The following is a 20,061-nucleotide window of genomic DNA, read 5'->3' as shown; positions in this document are numbered from 1 at the left end:
CTTAGTAAGTGAATGACCCAAGATAAATATAAATAAATATATATATATATATAATAATAATCAATAATAATAAACGTTCCGTTTTCTCCTTTCTCGTGCGTACCGAACCTTCTTCCCTATCATAATTATCAGAGTTTCACAAGTCATGATATTGACATTTGCTCATCTCACACTCTATACTCTCTATGCTTTGTTCCTAATCTTAGTTCTCGCTAAACATGTCAATGACTCCGTAGTAATGGACCCAACAAAAAGCTATGTTATTTTTGGATCTTAATGGTCACGAGTAACTAATGAAAAGATAAAAAAAGGCATTTGATTTGATTCAACCACACGAAGACAAAATATTTAATTTCCAAGAGAATCAATAAATTCCAACATTTTCTTTGGGAAACTTCGCTATGTCCAAAGCTAAAAAATGCGTGGAGGAGAAGACACGAAAAGCCATGTTGAACACGATGGGGTTATCTGTATTGATTGGAAAAAGGAAGAGCAACAAAGTCTCAAGAAGAAGTACACGTTTGTCATGCGCGAAAAAGAAAGCTTTGTTGTTGTATCTTCCTTCATTTTTTGTGTTTGGATCATCCTATTTTTCCTCTTTTTTTTTCCATAAATCTTTCTTTGGGCCTTTATATGAATTACATACAATTGTTAATTGCAAAAGAAATACATTAGAGAATATTGCTTACCATAAATCAGCCATTCAATTGTGGGGATAAGTGAAAATAAGCTAAGCTAGAAAGAGCATTTATTATAATTCCTCTCTTTTTTCCTCTTATCTTACTCTTTTCCACTTTACCTTCCAACTCTTCTCTCATCTCCTCTTGTCCTTTTTTTTTTTTTGTTTTGAGTTACTCTCCAAAGAGAACCTTAATTTGTCATTGCTTTATATGCACAAGAAATTGAAGCGGTGACGAAGACAGTCATCTGTCTTCCTCTTCACTCATTATCTACTTCTCCGGTCATTAACTATTAGAGCTCGTTGGTTGGTTGCATAAAATGAAGTATAGTAGCTTTATCTATGATTAGAAGCCCTTTCTTTTGGGGTCAAAAGAATTGGTGAAAGCAATGATGGGTTGGTTATTAGCAAAACCTTCTTAATGGTGAATAGGGAGTGACATCATACGATCCAACTTTGTCAAATGCAAATCGATGAATTAAACTCTTCTTTTGTTCTTCCAATAGATCAATGTTTTCTCTTTTAAATTAAATTAAGGCACTGAATTAGGTTATTGATCACATTGACAACATTAGAACTCTCATATATTTTAGGTTAGATACTCATTTAAGAGGATGTAGTGTAAAATTCATAATATTTTTTTTTTATTTATAGGTGAATTCTAATTTGAGTATCTTCGAGGTTTCGAATATATTAACATCGGATCTTTTATTTCGTAAATTCATTGTGAATGAGTAATTTTTTTTAAAATACTTTGATCCATTTTGACAATAATCGATTTAGGTTTACTTTTGGAAAGTGTCAATAAAAGCTACATTTATTTTATATTTTAAACTATTTTTTAAAAATAATTTGGAATCTAAAATAAATATAATTTTTTTCAATTGGGTACATTTTTTGTTTTGTTGGGGGGTGGGGGTGTTAAAATAAATAAAGCTACATATATTTATCTTACTTTTGTTGTCAGTGACTTTAAAATATTATTATTTTTAAAGTACTTTTTTATTGTACTTTAAAATATTAAACTATTTTATTATTTTTTTAGAAAAAATTGATTATTTATATAGTGACATTTTTGGCTCAACATTTCTCTCGAGCTTAGAATATTTGGAATCGTTCACCAAAAAATATTTTGTTTACGAGTAAGGGAAAGACAGTTGAGTTGATGACTTAAATATTATACCTTAGATAGATAATACGTAAGAAATATAATTCATTAAAATTGGATTCATTCTTGAGAGTTTTATTTATTTTTTGGAAAAGAAAAAAAAGTTCCTTGTAATTCTTTAGCAAGCGGTTTTCGTTTCACAAATGCATATCTAATGTGATTTTATATGCTATCTTTTATAATATTGCAATTCTAACTATATATATATATATATATATATATATATATTTATTTATTTATTTATTTTTGAGATATTTTTTCTTAGTTGCGTCACTCGGGTCCAACCAATGATGCTCGTAACATTCTAATTGGATTTGGCGCATTGGGCTCTCCAAACAAGTCGGGCCGAAGCCCACTAAACAACAATAAATGGGCCGACCTGCCGTGACCCAAGTCGCGTCCGCAGGTCTCGGAAGACTCGACCTTCTCCATATACCCACTTCCGAAACCTTCGTGTCTTTTGTCGTTAACAAACTTGTGTTGCTTTTCCTCTTCCATCCATTTCTTACGTTTTGGAAAACTGACTTATCCTAAATTCACAGTATCCTAAAGAAATAATCTTATCATTTCACTAAGTTTATATTTTTCGATTAATAACTTTTCTCCATTTCAATAAAATATGTTCTTTTTTATTTTTTATTTTAAAAAATAATAATTTTCATTATATTAAACAATGCAAACATATAATATTTTCATCAACCATGGAATAGTGCATTAACCAGTAGCATGTCAGCCTTCTTGAATTGCTTCTATACCAAAGAAGAAAGAAATTTTCATGTAAATATTGTTTTGTGGTTTGATTATTATTTTTTTAATTTCTTATTTTTTAATAAAAGATAAATATTAAGGACGGAATTCAAGCTATGATCTTACGATAGATCTCATTGTTTGTGGCTTTCAATTTGATTTAGACATCTTTTTCCCAAGTCAATTGGATTTTAACATGAGTTGGACGAGTCACGTATACATCTAAACCTCTCCGAATGAATCCAAACATATGCCAACAATCTGTCCATTGTTAGGGCACGCTCATCATGTCCCTAAAAGCCAGCCAAAACTCTCCCTTCGTTTCCCATCACGGATGATGCTGCTTCCCTCGTCAAATATTAAGGTTCAGTGCGTCCACCGATCCGCTCCACCCTGTGTGTCCTCGGAAACAACAATGGTTTAGATCATGCATGCGATTTGATGCAGCCCACGAGGAAAAGCTCCTCCCTATCAACTCCACTGTAGGAACCCTACCATCAGGTACGTTGAAGCCACAGAAAAGCAACCAAGCCATGTGTAACATTTCAGTGTTTTCAGGTGGTCCAGATGAGCTTTTTGTGTTACGTCGTCGAACCTGAGGTCATGCTTTGTCCCTGTGTGCCCGATCGACGTGAGACGTTCAAGCCCAGAAGGTGAGGAGGATGCATTCACGTCGGAATGGTAGAACAGGTTTGACGAACTGCTATAATTGTATGTGCTTCTATTACCACACACACTCTCTCTCTCTCTCTTTCCTCTTACACTCCCTTGAATTATTAACCCGCTTTACGTTGTTCATCAAGTGTAGGTTGTCAGAAGGCAATGTTCTCCACGGCCACACCTGCACATGGGTGGTCCTCTTATCAGAAGGAGACCCTGCAACGACTGACCTCACAGTCTTCGCACATAAGCAGCAGGACTTGATGGAGACTAAGAGAGAGAGAGAGAGAGAGAGAGAGAGAGAGAGAGAGAGAGGCTTTAATCAGCAAGAAGAGTCGGAGGAACTGCTGCGTTCTACGCCCAATTAGCTCCGGAGAACGTAGTAGTGATGTGATTGGTATTCAATGGACGGAGTAAGCTGCTCGATTTGGTAACCACATCGGAGGAAGGAGGTGGAGAAGAGAATAAAAGACTACCCATGTTGACATTACAAAGTACATTAACATGGAGATGGAAAGATATCCAACCTTCATGTTTTGAACAGGTTAGTTCATTTGCTTTTATTTTTGCCTCGCTCGTTAATAGACAGAGAATTAAACGACACATCTCACGTTAACTTACATGAAGACATTTAATGCGGATGCGTGCATGCGAATCAATCAACCACTGTCCTCAGCAGGTGTAGTACTCCACGAGCTCGTCGACAGAATCGGGCTGCAGGTCGGCGTTCACGAGCATCCAGAGGAGGTGCTCGAACAGCACCACCTCGCAGCCAACCACTGTGCCGGCGCCGCCGCTGCTGTCACCGTCTGCGTGACGCTGGGCGATGATCTGGAAGAGAGGGTGGTCGATCACGTCGGAGCTAATGAGGTACCGCCTTCGCGACTTACCTACGTAGACCAGGTGGAGCCCGTCACCCTGCTTGTCGCCGCCATCCACGGAGGCCACCCGGCACGCGGCGTCGCTCGAGGGGCCAGCGGCTGCGGGACGGTGATGAGAGGAGTGCGGCCGGTGCTTGAGCATGTCCTTAAGCTTCCGTAGCAGCTTCCCGGCCATTAGCTCGGCTTTTTGGGCCGGGGAGCGGCGGAAAGGAAGGCTTCGGAGATACTGAGGTCCAGAATGGGCGAGGGAAGCAGGCCAGCCAGCAATAGGTAATGCTATCGATGGCAGTGATGAGTCTTAAAAGAAGTGATCGAATCGCAAGCACCGATAAAAAGTATTAGCGCAATTTAAATTATATTAATATTTTATTAATGAGATAAACTTAAAATTCTTGTGGCCTCTTATTGTGCATAGTTATTTATTATTGTTATTATTATTTTCTTTTTTTCCAAAAAATATTTTCATTATAGACACTCAAATTCAAATAATTAATTGGATATATATAGAACAAGACTCGTAGCTGACGAATAAGACTTGGGACTCAAGCTCCTGACTAATCTAATCTAGATTAAGACTCCTAATTTATATAAACTAAGTACAATAACACATGTTCTTGGAGTGTCGGAAGTGCATGTGGATTTGATGGGAATGCTAATGTCTTCTATTAGGTCTTTTCGGCTACTCATGATCCGTTAAAATCCGATTAGATATTGGTTAATTGGATTTGAGGGGGATACTAATAACAAAGACGGGAAATACTTGAATATGTTAGTAATATCATATCAGATGTTTTTTCAGGCAACTCACATCTGTCCAGTCCTCTTTGAGATGAGTAAAAATAAAAATATATATGTAAATGTATCTATCTATATAACTAATAAGATTTGATAACAGATATATTAGATGTCTTATATTTCTTAAAATATTTATTATTTTTATTTTTAACCCACATTTCTTAGACCTCAGCATATTAGTTGTTTGTATTAGAACAGATCTCAGAAGACTAGTCTCGTATATCAATCAGAGTTCCCCGTGTTGTTTTCTCTCCAGACAGTACCTGAGTAGCTTCAGTGTATCTCTCCCCGTTTCTCGATGCATCATATGAGAACAAAACGAGCTTCTCGTCTCTTCATCACACACTTCTCATCGGCAGCCACTTGATGAGTTGAAACTACGTGCAGGAGAAGCTCTAGTGGCAATGAAGAACAAGACGAAAGGAGCTGCAGATATCTTCTGCCGTGGGATATAGCCAGCGGGGAACGATAGGACTCATCCACACCGAGTGAAACACCGCGCACGGGCGGAGGTGTGGTGGCCATGGCTACGCCCCAAAAGTCGTGCCACTTTAGAGATGCTCTTTACTTTATTGGGGTTTGTGGCGCCCGAGAATGGATCGCCCGCCTCGTCCTCCTCCTCGTCGCCACTGTCTCTATCCACAGGCCCCACCTCCTGGTGTTCCTGTCTTCACCAGGGTACAAAAGCTAGTGGGGGAACACGCTCTTCGTCTTCTTCTCCTCGCGCAAAGTAGGCGATTCACGACGTGTTTGCCAGGGATGCCGACGGCTCCCGAGTTGCAGAAGAACAATCAAACTCAGCTCGACTCGGCTGATGTTACAGATACGTCACTCGATACATTGCATCAGGTAAATTATTTTTATATGCTCGATTGCGACCATTTAAATAGGACATTTGTTTTCCCTGAATTATTGCCTCGGCTCTGCTGTCGTCTGAACCCTTGACTAGATAATCCCCTTCAGCCAATCGATGCGTGACACGTCGAGCGGTGCTGTTGACGCCGTCTCTCGGGTCAGACCTGCATGACTAAACAACATCTAAGGCGAGGAACACGTGCGACCAATTTACAAGTTGGCCTTACGCATTCTGGAAGCTTCTTCGACACTCGCGGTGTTTGACAAAGTCAGAAGCTGATCGAACTGTTTCCCAAACCCCGGTTTACTTCCGGCTCGGTCCGAATGTAACAAAATGGCTCGGTCGGCCCATGTATGCAGACCGGTGGTTGATCCCGTGGAGGAATTAGAGTTGTGTTGGACTTGTTTATTTTCATGTGTTGCATGAGTTTGATTCCATTAGAATTAATATGTGATAGGTAGTCAAGCGAACGCAGAATATAAAAAGTATGGGAAAGGGTTTATATATATATAATAAGCTCAAAGTGGTCAATGAACAAGAAAGGGAAATAGATATAATGACCCCAGAGAGTGGTGGTATATATATGTCCTTTTTAAATATATGTATATGTGCGTGTATAATACATCAAGCAACTGTATTATTCAAAGTTTTATATAAATTATATTATAAATATCAATATTAATTATAGATTATTCTCTGGACTTATTAGTATCATGGCCCTTATTCTTAAAAAAATTAAAATTTTATAATTTTAAAAATAAAAAAAATAAATTTATTTATTTATTTCGATATCTTCAGTTGTATTAGCGACAAATATAATATGTGAGACCACGTGCAAAAGTGATGGATAAAAATATAATTTTAATATTTTTTATTTTTAATAATTTTTATCAATAAAATAGATAATTTCAACATCTCATATATTAAAAAACGAGAAGGATGTTGAAATTATATTTTTTATTAATGTAACCGACGATATTAGAGTAAATAAGATTATTTATTTTATTTTTAAAATTATAGAGATCTTAATATAAAATTTTGAAATATAAAAAATATGATGCTAAATAGGGTCCGGGATATTATGTAATTAGTTCTAAACATCTCATCTAGCCTAACCCCTACCAATATATGATTCAAACTACCAAATTTGCTTGGAAAAGCTAATATAAGAGTATTTTAATATGAATAATTTTGATGCCTCGTGTCGCACGAACGTGATTAGGTTCCAAGATCTCGATTTATCTCACGAACAATACTTTATAGCCTTCTATCAAACCACAAAAAGCCGATCTGCGTGTCTTCATCCTTATGGCGATGAAGCCAACGTGTGGAAGCTACCACATTGGTCATGCGAGTCACATGAAGCCTAAAATGACAAGCTATTGCATATATTCCATGCGTTTGCCGTGCTCCCAACGATATCTATGGCTAATATCTATTGCAATTGCTTGTGATGGATACATCATTGTAAAGTAATTAATCACAAATAATTGTCATGCACCTCAATTTCTGACTGGACATGATAGGTATATGGCTCACTATTTTAATACCAAATTATAATTGTAGACTTAAGTAGATAGGGGCTATGTAGATCCTATTTGTAGAGGTTCTGTGCAAACACTTTTTTTATTTTTGGACTCTTACATATTTATCCTTTGAAAGTTGACAATATTATATTTACCCTTTCAATGTTTAATATGAAATATACAAGTATATCCCTTTAATTCCTTAAAACTTGCACATGTATATTATTTCAATGATATAAATTCTTCATAGATTTTGCCACATATATATAATGAGTTTGAAAAATAATATTTAAAGTATACCTAATTATTTTTCATTAAATAGATAAATAATATTAATCATTTGTATTATTAATGTTATTACGCTAATGGTTGATTAGAAGAGTCTTGGAAGGATATATACATCAAACTCAAATTTACAGGGGTAAAAATGAAAAAGACCAGTCAGTCAACCCAAACAAATAGTTTTTCTTTATATTCTCGAATCACACGATTCCCCGATCCGACAGCGTAAACCGCGATCTGTCATCGAGATCCGGTGATCTACTGGATTGATCACAGTAAGTAGTGACAGTTATATTTGTTAGAAGCTACAAATCCAAGATGGGTGTGGTGATAAACGCACTCCACCGGTTCCTAATTGTACTCTCATCTCCGTCTCCCCTCCACAAGAAACCGAGGGCAGATAGCCACGACCCAAAGATTGAGAAGAAGAAACAAAAGCTCATAATTTTGGGCTGCGTGTTAATTTGTGTGTAATTATTATTACTATTATTATTGTGTGGAAGGCGTCGGCCAAACCTCCCTGTGGTCGTCGTCCGCCCCGATTCTTCTATATCTCTCTGTTTCTCTCTTTCTCCATCCCACCCCGCAATCATTGTGGCAGATTCCAATTCCCAGCCGAGTCATTTATTGAGCGGAAGAAAGTTTCCTTTTTGATCGACCTTGGCTGCTCTTTCCCCTAAGGAAGGAAGCTTCTTTCCTTTTCTTACTCGCTTTTTAATTCGGTTTCCTCTTGCTTGCGCTCAAGAACGGATTTTTTGATCTTTTATTGGAAAGATCGCAAGCTGTTCACAGAGAGAGAGAGAGAGAGAGAGCCCGTTAGTATTCTTTTTCCTTCCCCCCCCCCTCAGTTCATTGAAAGATTCTTGCTTTCGTTGTCTCCGTGCCGTCAATGGAAGAGAGCGAGTGGCGGATTAGGGCGAGACGGAAGATCTGCGACTGACTAGCTCCCCGGGCCCGACGAAGGCTCGGGATGGGTTCGGCTGATCAGATGGTGGCGGACAGCGAGACGGCGGATCAGTTGGCGGCGGCCGGGACCGGCGCAGCTGCCGGGAGCGGGTGCCTCCAGAAGTTCAGGCTTTACGAGACTCGATCGGTCAGTTGGGTTTTGTCGTAGAAAGTTGGATCCTTTATCGTGATTTGTTTTGCTTCATGGGTTTCTTCAATCTTGTTTCCTAGTGCTTGTTGTCTATCGTTATTGATTTCTTCCCTCTCCTATCAGATCTTGGACTCAATGATCAAATCTGTATGGTTTGGAGGGAATATTTTCTGATGGTTGACGATTTTGTTGTTTTATGCTCTTATCGCTTCTTTCGTTTCCTGTGTAAGAAATTTCATTGCTGGATTTGCCTATGGTTGAATCGTCTTACGGAAATATCATATACTATTTTGGTTCACACAGGCTACAAATTCGGGATCCGTGTACTTCTTTTAGAGATATGTGCATGGCAGTTTCTTCGTTCTTATTGATCTTTAATTACCCGGTAACCTACTCGGGAGTTTTTCTTATGTCCTTCAACGCCTTCATCGAGATCTGTTTGTGTGATGGTTTCTCAAAGAATAGATATCTTTATACCATATTTCAGTTGCTCGTCAAGAACAGATTACTTTTATGCGTTTTCTTATGCACAAAATGATTGATTTTTTCCTCATCGTCAATATCTAAACTGTTTATCTGGTATTCATATTTTTGTTGTTTGTTACACCTGGTATGATGCTGCAGATGTTTTATATAGTTGGAAGCAACAAGAGTAGGGCACAGTGGAGGGTGTTAAAGATCGATAGGTTGGAGCCTTCTGAGCTGAATATTCGTGAGGATCCAACAACATACTCCACAAGTGAATGTTATGACTTGCTGAAGCGCGTACATGAGGGAAATATTTCAACTGGGGGATTAAGATTTGTGACTAAATGTTATGGCATCGCTGGTATGTGTAGCCTTGATCTTTTCCATACATGGATAAAATTGAAGCTTGTTGCCAACCCCTCCGTCCAACACATTCAAAGTTGATGTTCAAGAATTTCTTGTGACATACATGTTGTACATTTTCAGGGTTCATCAAGTTCCTGGGTCCGTACTACATGCTGCTCATTACTAGGAGAAGGAAGATTGGTACCATATTGGGTCATACCATATATGCTGTCTCCAAGAGCGAAATGATTGCACTTCCAAATTCGGCTGTGCAGTCCAATTTGGTCTACTCTAAAGATGAGAACAGGTCCTTTGTCCATTCTTTACATGAAAAATGTGCCATGTACAATTTATGTTTAATTGAGGCCGTAATCAGTCTTCAAAAGCTGCTATTGTATTGTAATTAAAACTAGTGCAAGTTTGAACTGCTATAATTGAAGTCTAGTATTTAACCATGGAACAAATGCTCTACAGTGCCAATGGATTCTGTTTCTGAATTACTCCATGACACGCTGCGGATATTTTCTGTAAAGTGACAATGACAATTTGTTGAAAGGTTGATAGTGTTTTTTTCTTGTTAGCTAAAGATGTAGAAACGCTATTCTCCTTGTAAGTATGTAACGTTCCTTGAGGTAACTCACAGTTGTTATGGGATCTTTAATCATCTCAAGTCATTACAGTTTCTTGGGGTCTGTGTGCCAGATCGGTTTCTTATGTACTGAGGCAAATTCAAGTAATCGAAAGGAATATTTATGTTGTCATAAAATGTCGATGGCTTAAGGTATTGAGGCAATATTGACTAGTTTCTTAATAGTTTTTACTACCGGAAAAAATGTGACCTTCATATTAAATTTATGGTTGTCATTTTTGTACTCTGTGTCTTACATATTTGCAGAACTATTCACAATGTTGTCTTTCTTCTTTATTGCATAGATACAAGAGGCTACTGTGCACTGTGGACCTCACAAAGGACTTCTTCTTCAGCTACTCATACAACATCATGCGTAGTCTTCAAAAGAACCTATGTGATGGCAAGACAGGGCAAGTTCTCTATGAAACAATGTTTGTTTGGAATGAGTTCTTGACGCGTGGCGTCCGTAATCATCTCAAAAACACTATGTGGACAGTTGCATTGGTTCATGGATTTTTTAAGCAGGTATGATTACATTGAAATGTCTGGTGTGGACTCTTCCGGATTCAATCATGCTGTTAATAACACAATAAAAAAATACACCACTTGTAAAGCCAACATTGACCATTTCCTGTTTTAGCACACTGATGATATTGCTTTATTGCTTTGAGAAGTATGCTCTTTTTCTCTTTTAATTTGTTTAGTGTTTAAAAACTCACTTATGTATCTTTCTGTTATGTTTTCAGGCAAAACTTTCAATATTTGGTAGAGATTTTATGTTGACGCTCATTGCTAGGCGCTCACGTCATTTTGCTGGCACAAGGTTTGTAGGTGAAAATGTGGTTTAATGCAATTCCTTGTTTTCTTTGATAATAGGTTTTGTCACACTAATAAATTGTTAATTATCTTTGATCTGTAATATGAGCGTACAGATTTAAGATCTTTAATCTGTAACATTGTTATGGTTAATGATTTAATATCTGCTTTGTCCCGGTTTAGGTACCTAAAACGTGGTGTTAATGAGAAGGGTAGAGTAGCCAATGATGTTGAGACGGAGCAAATTGTATTTGAAGATACTCCAGAAGAAATTCCTTCACAAATAACTTCTGTTGTACAGAATAGAGGTTCCATACCCCTTTTCTGGTCTCAGGAAACTTCAAAATTAAATATTCGGCCTGATATTATCTGTAAGTTTTAGTAATATTGTATTAGTTTCTTTGTAATACAGTTAAAGATTTACTTTGGCACATCTTTTTTCAGTGCATAAGAAGGACAAGAACTATGAAGCTACACGGCTACACTTTGAAAATCTTGTAAAGCGATATGGCAACCCAATAATTATTTTAAATTTGATTAAGGTGGGTAGTCTCAATCTACTTTGGCAAAAAGGTGGATGTAACTTTGTATCTTCTTTTTTGTGCATGAATACCTCAATGATGTCAGAGGATTTTGGGTTTGAAGTAATCTTTCACTTCTTGGTTAATTTATTATGTTTTTTTATTTATTTCATGATCTAATACAATTAGTCACGTGAGAAGAAGCCTCGAGAATCATTGCTGCGTGCAGAGTTTGCCAATGCAATTGATTTCATTAATAAAGATATACCAGAGGAGAGACGCCTGAAATTCTTGCACTGGGATATTCAAAAACATTCTAGAAGGTATATATTTGCCTTTTTAATTTCTCTCTTGCATTATTCTTCTGTATGTTGTCTTTTTTGCAGGAAATGGGTTGTTATTATATTCTGTTCATTATTTTCATGTCCTTGTGCAAAAATAATAACCTCTTCAACTTGCTACTAATTGTTGGTTGCTAAAATATGTCCAGAAAAGTTGCCAACGTGCTGGAATTATTAGGCAAAGTGGCAGCTTATGCATTGGATCTAACAGGCTTCTTTTATTGCCAAGTAACACCAGGCTTGCAAATTCAGGACCTTCCGTAAGAATCTTGTTTCATGATTTTTTTCAAGCCAGGTTTTTGTTTCAATATCAGTACTTTTTTCTTTCTTGATTCCATGATTAGTAATCTTATGTTTCAACATATTCTTTATGCTTATATCTAAAGTGTGAATAGGCTAAAAGGAATTATTATGAGCATGCAGCTCGATGATCAACCACATTGCATAGGCTTTAATCGTAATTGTTTGAGCATTCTGGCAACAGTAATCCCTACATTTGATGTACCAACTGAAGTATGAAAACACCAAATGCTTCTTTCATATAATAATTTCAGAAACATTTTTGCAATATGTTTATGTGCATGTAACACACAAACTAAATTCAAATTTTATCGAAATTCCAAAACTATCATGTAATCACGGATTCAAATATCATTCACACTGGTTTTACTCTGCGACATTCATTTTTTGTATTAGTAAACGGACAAGGCATGTATTTTGTATGTTAACTTGTAATTATTAAAGTATATAACCTTACTGTCATGTTTGTTTGAACTTGCATGTATGGTATTCTGTTATATGATTTGATTAACTTTGTATGCATACTAATACTTGTGCTTTTAGAAGATTTGTCTATGTTCTTTTATCATATGATTAATAACATGTCATAGTATTTAAAAGAACAAAACTGGTATCTAATCTGCATAACAGGGGAAGGGACTAGTCAGTACAATTGATACGAACAAACATAATAATAACATTCACTTTCATCCATACTGAAAACAAAAGTAAAGGCAGTCTTTCAGGCTTTTGCTGATCTCACAGAGTTAACATGGCACATCTATGAATTGTAAATTTTACTAGACATATGGTTATTGATTTAAATTCTGGATCTATGAACTGTTAGATATTTGAACTTCCATAATAATAACATTGTTTGATTTTATTTAGTTTCTTTTTTATCACTGCTTAAACTCTTTGTTCATTTATACAAGAGATGATGCAACTGAACGGTATTATATATATTTGAGTTGCTTTTTTCATTTAATCTCAATAATTGTTGTCATGCAGTAGCCGAGGCAGCACAGGAGAAGCCATTGGTTCTTATAGCAATTCCTTGAAGGATGAAAGTACATATTTTGGAACTGAACAGAGTCATGGTAATTTCGTTAATGAAGTTCAGAATGGAGACAATTTGGCTATATCACCTAGGTTCCAAAGAGGTGTCCTTAGGACAAATTGTATAGACTGCTTGGACCGCACAAATGTTGCCCAGTATGCATATGGTTTGGCTGCTCTTGGTCATCAGCTTCATGCCTTGGGATTTCTAGACATCCCAGAAGTCGATCTAGATTCTCCTTTGGGTGATGATTTGATGGTTTTCTATGAGAGAATGGGTGATACACTTGCCCTACAATATGGTGGTTCTGCTGCGCACAACAAGGTATTAAGTATGTTATCTCTTTTGAGGAATAAGCTGTTTGAGTGTTCATTTACTAATGTACTTATCAATAATATTCAAGTATGTTACTGAGTTTTTCTGTAAATGTCTTGAAGCATCTGAACTTGGGGTTGTGTTCCATCAGTTCAATATTGTGTTTTGTGCCTTTGAGGCACGTACCTTTTCTTCTTAAAAACTAACTGCTGATAGTTTCTTAGGAATCTTTGAGAGTGGCTTCCTGGTTGCATAAGTTTCAACGAAACTATTAAGTTGCTTACTGGAAAATCTCTTTCTTGACTGAAATTGGGCACCGACATCGAGGTTTGACATCAGATTGATCACTGTTTGTTGGAAAAGTTCCAAGGCTTGAATAATGATAGCTGAATATATCACACTGTATAGTTCTAATTTAATATCTCATCTTAGGCCTTATTTTAGTTTGTTTATATTAAGGTCCACAGAGGAGTCAATTGAAAAGAGTCTATAATTTGACCTCTTTTTTATGTAAGCTATTTCACACCAAAAATAAAAAAGTAAAAAGTACAGGACAAAGACAAAATAATGGTTTACTCCATTTGTTCCATTAATATATTTAGATCGTTTCTCTACTAAGAAACTTGTTGCTCGATCTAACAAATAACACACTTGACAAAAAGTGACATTCATTTTTCCTATTCTCATATTTCTCCATATTACAACTTATAGCTAGGTGCCTAGGTATTACATACATATGCATCAAGTATGCGTCTGGAACTAAGATGACTTTGGTTTTAATGAGTCTACTACTTTTAACTTCGGCTCAAGCATCTTGAGCAAGTGGTTCATACTCAACAAGTCTGATCATGATAAATGGTATCAAGGTCAAACTAGTATTTGAACACAGTGAGAGACTACCAGCATATAGGCTATTGGGCACTCTACAATGTGGAGCCACCATGACATTATGTACACCATATTAAGGTGCCATGTTAAGATTGATTCTAGGTTATATTGGTCCTTGAAGAAGATGTTAAAGATATTAAATCTTTAAGTGGAGAGATCACCTCATTTTAGTTACACATTGGAAGTCCATAAGTGGTCCATCAACTTGGGTCAGTAGTTCAAGCTCAACAAGTTAACGGATCTCTTATCCATTGGGTGGGTTCATAACACCTTGAGCACTCAAAAGAAAAAGGCAGTAGTGAAGAAATAAGTTTTTTGTTTTATTAGGTTAAAAAATCATAAGCTAGAATATTAAAAGATTTGGTTTCCATGATCCACTTACTGTTCTCATCTTGGACTGCTTGCTTGCCAAATAGTCTATTCCCAACTAGCAAAATATTTTACATATTTGCAGCATCACTCTGTTTTACTTGAACTGTTTCATAATTTTGCACAGATTTTCTCTGAAAGAAGAGGTCAATGGAAGGCTGCAACCCAGTCCCAGGAGTTGTTTAGGACCATCCAACGATACTATAGCAATGCTTATATGGATGCCGAGAAGCAGGATGCTATTAATATGTAGGATTTCACAATCTTTTCTGATAAATTACTTCTAACCTCCTTGTTACCACTGATTATAATCTTTTTTCTTCAAATAACACCTCTTTTTTTATAATTACTATTAAATTTGTAGATTCTTAGGGCATTTCCAACCTCAACAAGGTAAAGCAGCACTTTGGGAGTTGGATTCAGATCAGCATTGCAATATTGGTCGGCGTCATACTTTTGCCGATGAAAATGCAAGGTACTGAATTTTAGTTGAAGTGTTGATTTATCTATAGCATCTGGATTTTCTCAATGATATTTTCTAATTGTTGTGACAACTGAGTAATAACCATTGGAAGTTGTATATAGCTCGTACTTTATAAGATGATGCATGAGGTAGTGAACCTCAATATTAAAATTAATAATTTTGTGTGTGCTTTACTAGAAATTGTATAGTGCAGGACTCCTGCATGCTTACATGCATTTGTAAATCATATGATAACAATCATAGCTATTACAATTCATCTGGTTTTTTTAATGGTGTGGTTGAGGAAGTTTCAGGTGTATAAGTTAGGTTTGGTTTAACTTCAGCTTTTGTTATTCAGGTCATTTATCAAAAGATCCCTATCAGATGGCAATATTCTACGTGAAAGCCAAACACCTGTCTCTGGCTGTGATGCTGGACCAAACAAAGTAGCTTCTTCAGCACTGCCTTCAAGAGTACAACACGAGTCAAATGTCAAGGGTCTATGTGATTCTACACCAGAAATTTCAACTTGTGAAAATGACATGTCATATTCAAGGTAAGTTTCTTTAGATTGTTCATCGTTGATGCATTAATAAGCTCTCTACAAAACTGTTACTGCAGTCAAATAAGTAATTAATTGAATCGAGGGACATCTTTTTGGGCCTTATTTTTGTTTTATAACGACAAATAAACAAGAGAAATGTTGTGCTTTTCTTTTGTTGCATTTTTTAGCTTCTGATTGATAAGATAGAAAACCCACAGCAGCCAAAACCCTATAAACTAAGTGTCTAATTTCTTCTTGATCTCTGTTTCATCTGAAACTCCAGAAACAATGCCTTAGTAGGACATTCACCATGCATATTCATAAATAGCTTAATTCCTCTCTCTCTCATATGTATTAGGTGCACTCCGATGATCTCCAGGAGTCAACTCTTTTCAGATTGTGGGCATATATGTTTAAGCGAGCATAGATTTAATGATTCAAACTGTTCAAACTTCCTGGACTTTGATTGGCTTTCATCGTCGGGGAATTCATGTGATGATGAAGGTTATGAAAGGTAATCTTCTATGAGTGCTGTTTCCCCTATTTATATAATATTGTGATGGAATTTGATAATGTAACTAATGCATCATTTTTTTGTATTTGAACTTGATCAATATTAGTGTTTATGTATGTCATTGTTGTGGGAGAAGATACAGCTGTGTTTGAGATCATGATTTAAACAAATTTCTAGATGATCTTTTAACTTCCATGGTGTTATACATGGTGTATAGAATGTAATTTTTTGTGCATTGTGTAGCTTGTAATTGTAAATTGTTCTGCAGGTCAAGATAGTAAGAAGTAAGAACCAAGTAGACACACACAGTCATTGTCTTACATCAATGTGCATTCTTGAAAATATTGAGGGTGATAACTTTGCTTTTTGCTTGCTTTGAGCACATTAATGAAAATATTACTTATCCTGTATGTTAGGTGATAACCATGGCGTCAAACTGTCAATAAGAAAAAGATGGGTCTTATCACTTCATATCTATAGCTAAAGAACTCTAATATCTATAGCTCTTGTTTTTCACTTCATATTATACATGTTATGTAGATTTGATTGCTTGTGGAATTTAACATTGCTCAACTCTTCACAGACAAATATTCTCGTATTTCTTGATTATAATCAGATCCAATTGCTGTTCAAAACCATATATTAATACAAAATGTCATAGTTTGAGGAGCATGCAGTGTGCACATTCAGTAGATTTTATCTTCTAAGACTCGTGTATTGCAACCACATGTGTTGCATTCTGACATGACATTACATGCTTTGATAAGCTAACTTTGTTTTTTTATAAGAAGAACTTCCTTTGCTTGATCTAATGCTACAGTTTATAATGTTATCTTTGTTTAATGGTGTATACTAAGTTTCACTGGTTGAATTTAGAGAAGTCCCTGCAAATTGAGCAGTGTGATGCTAACTCATAAGGTTCACCATAGTTGAACTGCCACAGATGATTGAATTTCGTGCAAATATAGCACAGATTAAATGAGTATGAAAGAATTTGTTCTCTAAAATGAGCATGAAAGAGAAAGTGGTCAAGCCTTCTTGAGAAGTATTCTTCCTTCATTCCTTGATACAAATATTAAAATGGGTGTCTTTTTCAACCTCTTCCCTTTTCTTTTTACTACAGGTCACCTCTTATTAACTCACCGCCGAGGAATGTTTCCACTGAAAATGTCACTGATGGTGTAATTGCTGAAGAAACTTCAATTTTAAGTGAGGAAGGTCCTAATACTAAGGTTTGTTTCCTTTTGTCTTTGTTGTTTCACATCTTGAGTTCCTATTTGTGCAAGTTTAGCACTGATATTTTTAGAACTTGTGCTAAGCTTTTGCCAAAATTTTGAAGTTCAAGAATGGGTTCCTCTTGAATTGTTCTGTAGTTCGTAAAATATAATTAAGGTTTTAATTCTTAGTCTGGTACCAATAGCAGTCGGCAGATGGCTTGTTACAGTACCGATATGGGGTGGTATACCAAGTTGGTATGAATTAGTACTTATTGGAGGAGGCAGTGGAGAGGAGGTGGTGGTGGGAAGGAGGCATACCACTAGGAGATGACTGCAACATGCTTGGAGGAAGTAGTGGTAGCGACATAACGGGTAGTAGGAAGAGAGAGAGAGAAGAAAAATACATCTGACAGCTATAAAAAAAGCATGGGTATTGGGCCGTAGTCTTATAGCCTGTTAAAGTCTGGAATTGATTTGCTTACCATCTGGGTAATCGTAATATGATGAGCTTATTGAATGTTACATTCAGTTTATACCTGATCGAGCCACTTGAAAGTACCCAGCCCCATCTTGATTGGCTATCAGAGCAGCAATTAACAATTACTAGCCCATATGGACTGATAATTAAACCTTGAAAGGAACCGGTGTTGCAAAAAGTGCTAGTTAATCATAAAATAATACAATCCGCCTTAATTTATCCATTGACATTATTGAGTTCTGATGATAAGTTGATCGTTCTCTATGATTACCATAATGCCAAAATTGGCAAAAGTCCCCATGGTTCATCTATTTACGACTTGACTTCTGATCTCTTTCTGTAAAAATATAATAGTACGGTTGTAATTTCAAAATTTACATGATCCAGACAAGAAACTTCTTCAAGAACATTATATTAATTATTTTTCCTTTGAGGGCATCATTCCTTTGTATCTTTTAAATGCTTGGTAGTTCATGTTTAAAATTGGATTCTTATCGTTCCTCGGAATTATTATTCAAATATGCTACTTGTTTGATCCACATATGGGTTTACATTGACTACATCGATGTAGTACATGCCAAGGTAGATCAGTAGATAATTATCGGTGAAGCACTTGATGTGTGCCATACTTTGGCACAAAAACCTTAAGACCTGATCTAAAGAGCAAGGAGGCAATTCAAATTGATTCCATCTACCATACGAAAAATTAACTGGTGTCCAACTTTTGTCTTCTAATATCATGGAGATTTGGAGAACTTAACATACGTTACTTTTTTTTTTGACACAGGAAGCTGAAGCCACTGATGTTGCACAAAGTTCCAACCATGGCGAGTTTTCTGATAGTTTTGCGCATTGGATCAACCATGGTGGGGCTCTATGTTACTGATGTCAAAGCAGTCGTCGAATCATTCTCGGTATCACTCGCTTGCCTTGCGAATTATGTCAATGCTATAATTTCTAGTAAGGAGAGAAGAATGACATATGTAGGTGGAATTAGAACGTTAAATAGAACTTACGGCATTCATCTGTAAAATATTAGTTTATACTTTTCGATCAGTTTCTTGCAGAGATACAAGTAGTATATATTGGAACACAGATGCAATTCTTTAGAGCCAAGCTCAGTTATTTTTATGTCCAACAGGATGTTTTGTAAATAGTAATATAAATAAATATTTTATCACATGAGTCCAGTACATGTAATGTTATATAGCCGTCTCCAGGCAAATCCAGTATCTACGATAGACGATAAGATCGTCGAGCTTATTTTTCTGGCTTTGAAGCCTCTTCTTAGGCTTCCTTTCTGCTTTCTTGATATGTACTTAGTGCAATGATTTTAAGGAGCTACTCAATCTGTGTCATGCTTCAAGCACTTGTTTGTAAATACTACACTTCCACAAGCCTTGTATTATTTACTCATCGTTGCGTTCCTGACACGGAGATTGTAATTTTACTTGGCTCTACTTTACTAGTTGAGATCTGTGATGCATCTCCCATTTGATGTAGTATTGCATGAAGTAGATAGGCAAGTTGAAGCCATTGCTTGTAATCTTCGAATTGCCTCAAATATTTGGTTGAGGCCCTGCAAAGTGATTCTAAACCCACTTTACATTGCATCATTCATCTAATCATCTCCATGTTCATCCTATTTAAGTCAATCTACATCCCTATGGTTGTGGGATTGCAATATATATATACTCATTGCAAACTTCATGCAATCTCCTAAACAATCACTAAACTGGATTTTCCTTATCCGGAAAACATGCTAAATTTTGATGGAAAGCTTGCAGTTAAAGATCTGAGAAGAAAAGATCTGACATCACCTTACCTTGTTCGAGTCAGCGTAAGACAAGCAAGATCTGATGCACAGCAGTGGACCAAAGTTGCTCCAAGCTAAATCAGAGAGTATGTTGAAGGTGTAGGGTTAGAGTTGGGGGTTCTCTTTTTGGATCGAGTGTAGCATACATTGCAGAGCTCAAAGGCTTCCACATGCCTACACCTAAAACAATGTCCTCTCCTATCACACATCTATGCTTTTCTAGCTTTCCATGAGAAGATCTTTTGCATCTTATAGCAGCTAAAATCGCGCTTTAGATCTCGATGATGTACCTTAAGCACGAAGCTG

At 36.4% G+C, this 20,061-nt stretch overlaps 2 protein-coding genes across 2 annotated transcripts; one reads left to right on the top strand and one right to left on the bottom strand.

Annotated features, from left to right (window-relative positions):
* Nucleotides 1-3,926: 3,926 nt before the first annotated feature.
* On the bottom strand, nucleotides 3,927-4,310 carry LOC135625760 (auxin-responsive protein SAUR78-like). Its single transcript, XM_065130850.1, has one exon. The coding sequence runs from the start codon at nucleotides 4,308-4,310 to the stop codon at nucleotides 3,927-3,929; it is 384 nt and encodes a 127-aa protein (XP_064986922.1).
* A 3,673-nt stretch (nucleotides 4,311-7,983) lies between these two features.
* LOC135624987 (phosphoinositide phosphatase SAC3-like) lies at nucleotides 7,984-19,119 on the top strand. Its single transcript, XM_065129161.1, has 16 exons — nucleotides 7,984-8,687; nucleotides 9,315-9,519; nucleotides 9,645-9,810; nucleotides 10,437-10,659; nucleotides 10,881-10,957; nucleotides 11,134-11,321; nucleotides 11,395-11,492; nucleotides 11,661-11,794; nucleotides 11,962-12,072; nucleotides 13,103-13,475; nucleotides 14,851-14,972; nucleotides 15,088-15,198; nucleotides 15,545-15,742; nucleotides 16,089-16,244; nucleotides 17,368-17,476; nucleotides 18,727-19,119. The coding sequence occupies exons 1-16, from the start codon at nucleotides 8,565-8,567 to the stop codon at nucleotides 18,823-18,825; spliced, it is 2,493 nt and encodes an 830-aa protein (XP_064985233.1). The 5' UTR covers nucleotides 7,984-8,564; the 3' UTR covers nucleotides 18,826-19,119.
* Nucleotides 19,120-20,061: the final 942 nt, after the last annotated feature.

The sequence above is a fragment of the Musa acuminata genome, chromosome BXJ2-10 (genome assembly GCF_036884655.1).
Source record: "Musa acuminata AAA Group cultivar baxijiao chromosome BXJ2-10, Cavendish_Baxijiao_AAA, whole genome shotgun sequence".
In the NCBI taxonomy this organism is placed as follows: domain Eukaryota; kingdom Viridiplantae; phylum Streptophyta; class Magnoliopsida; order Zingiberales; family Musaceae; genus Musa; species Musa acuminata.
The sequence above is the reverse complement of the archived record's forward strand: the minus strand, read 5'-3'. Positions and strand labels throughout refer to the sequence as shown.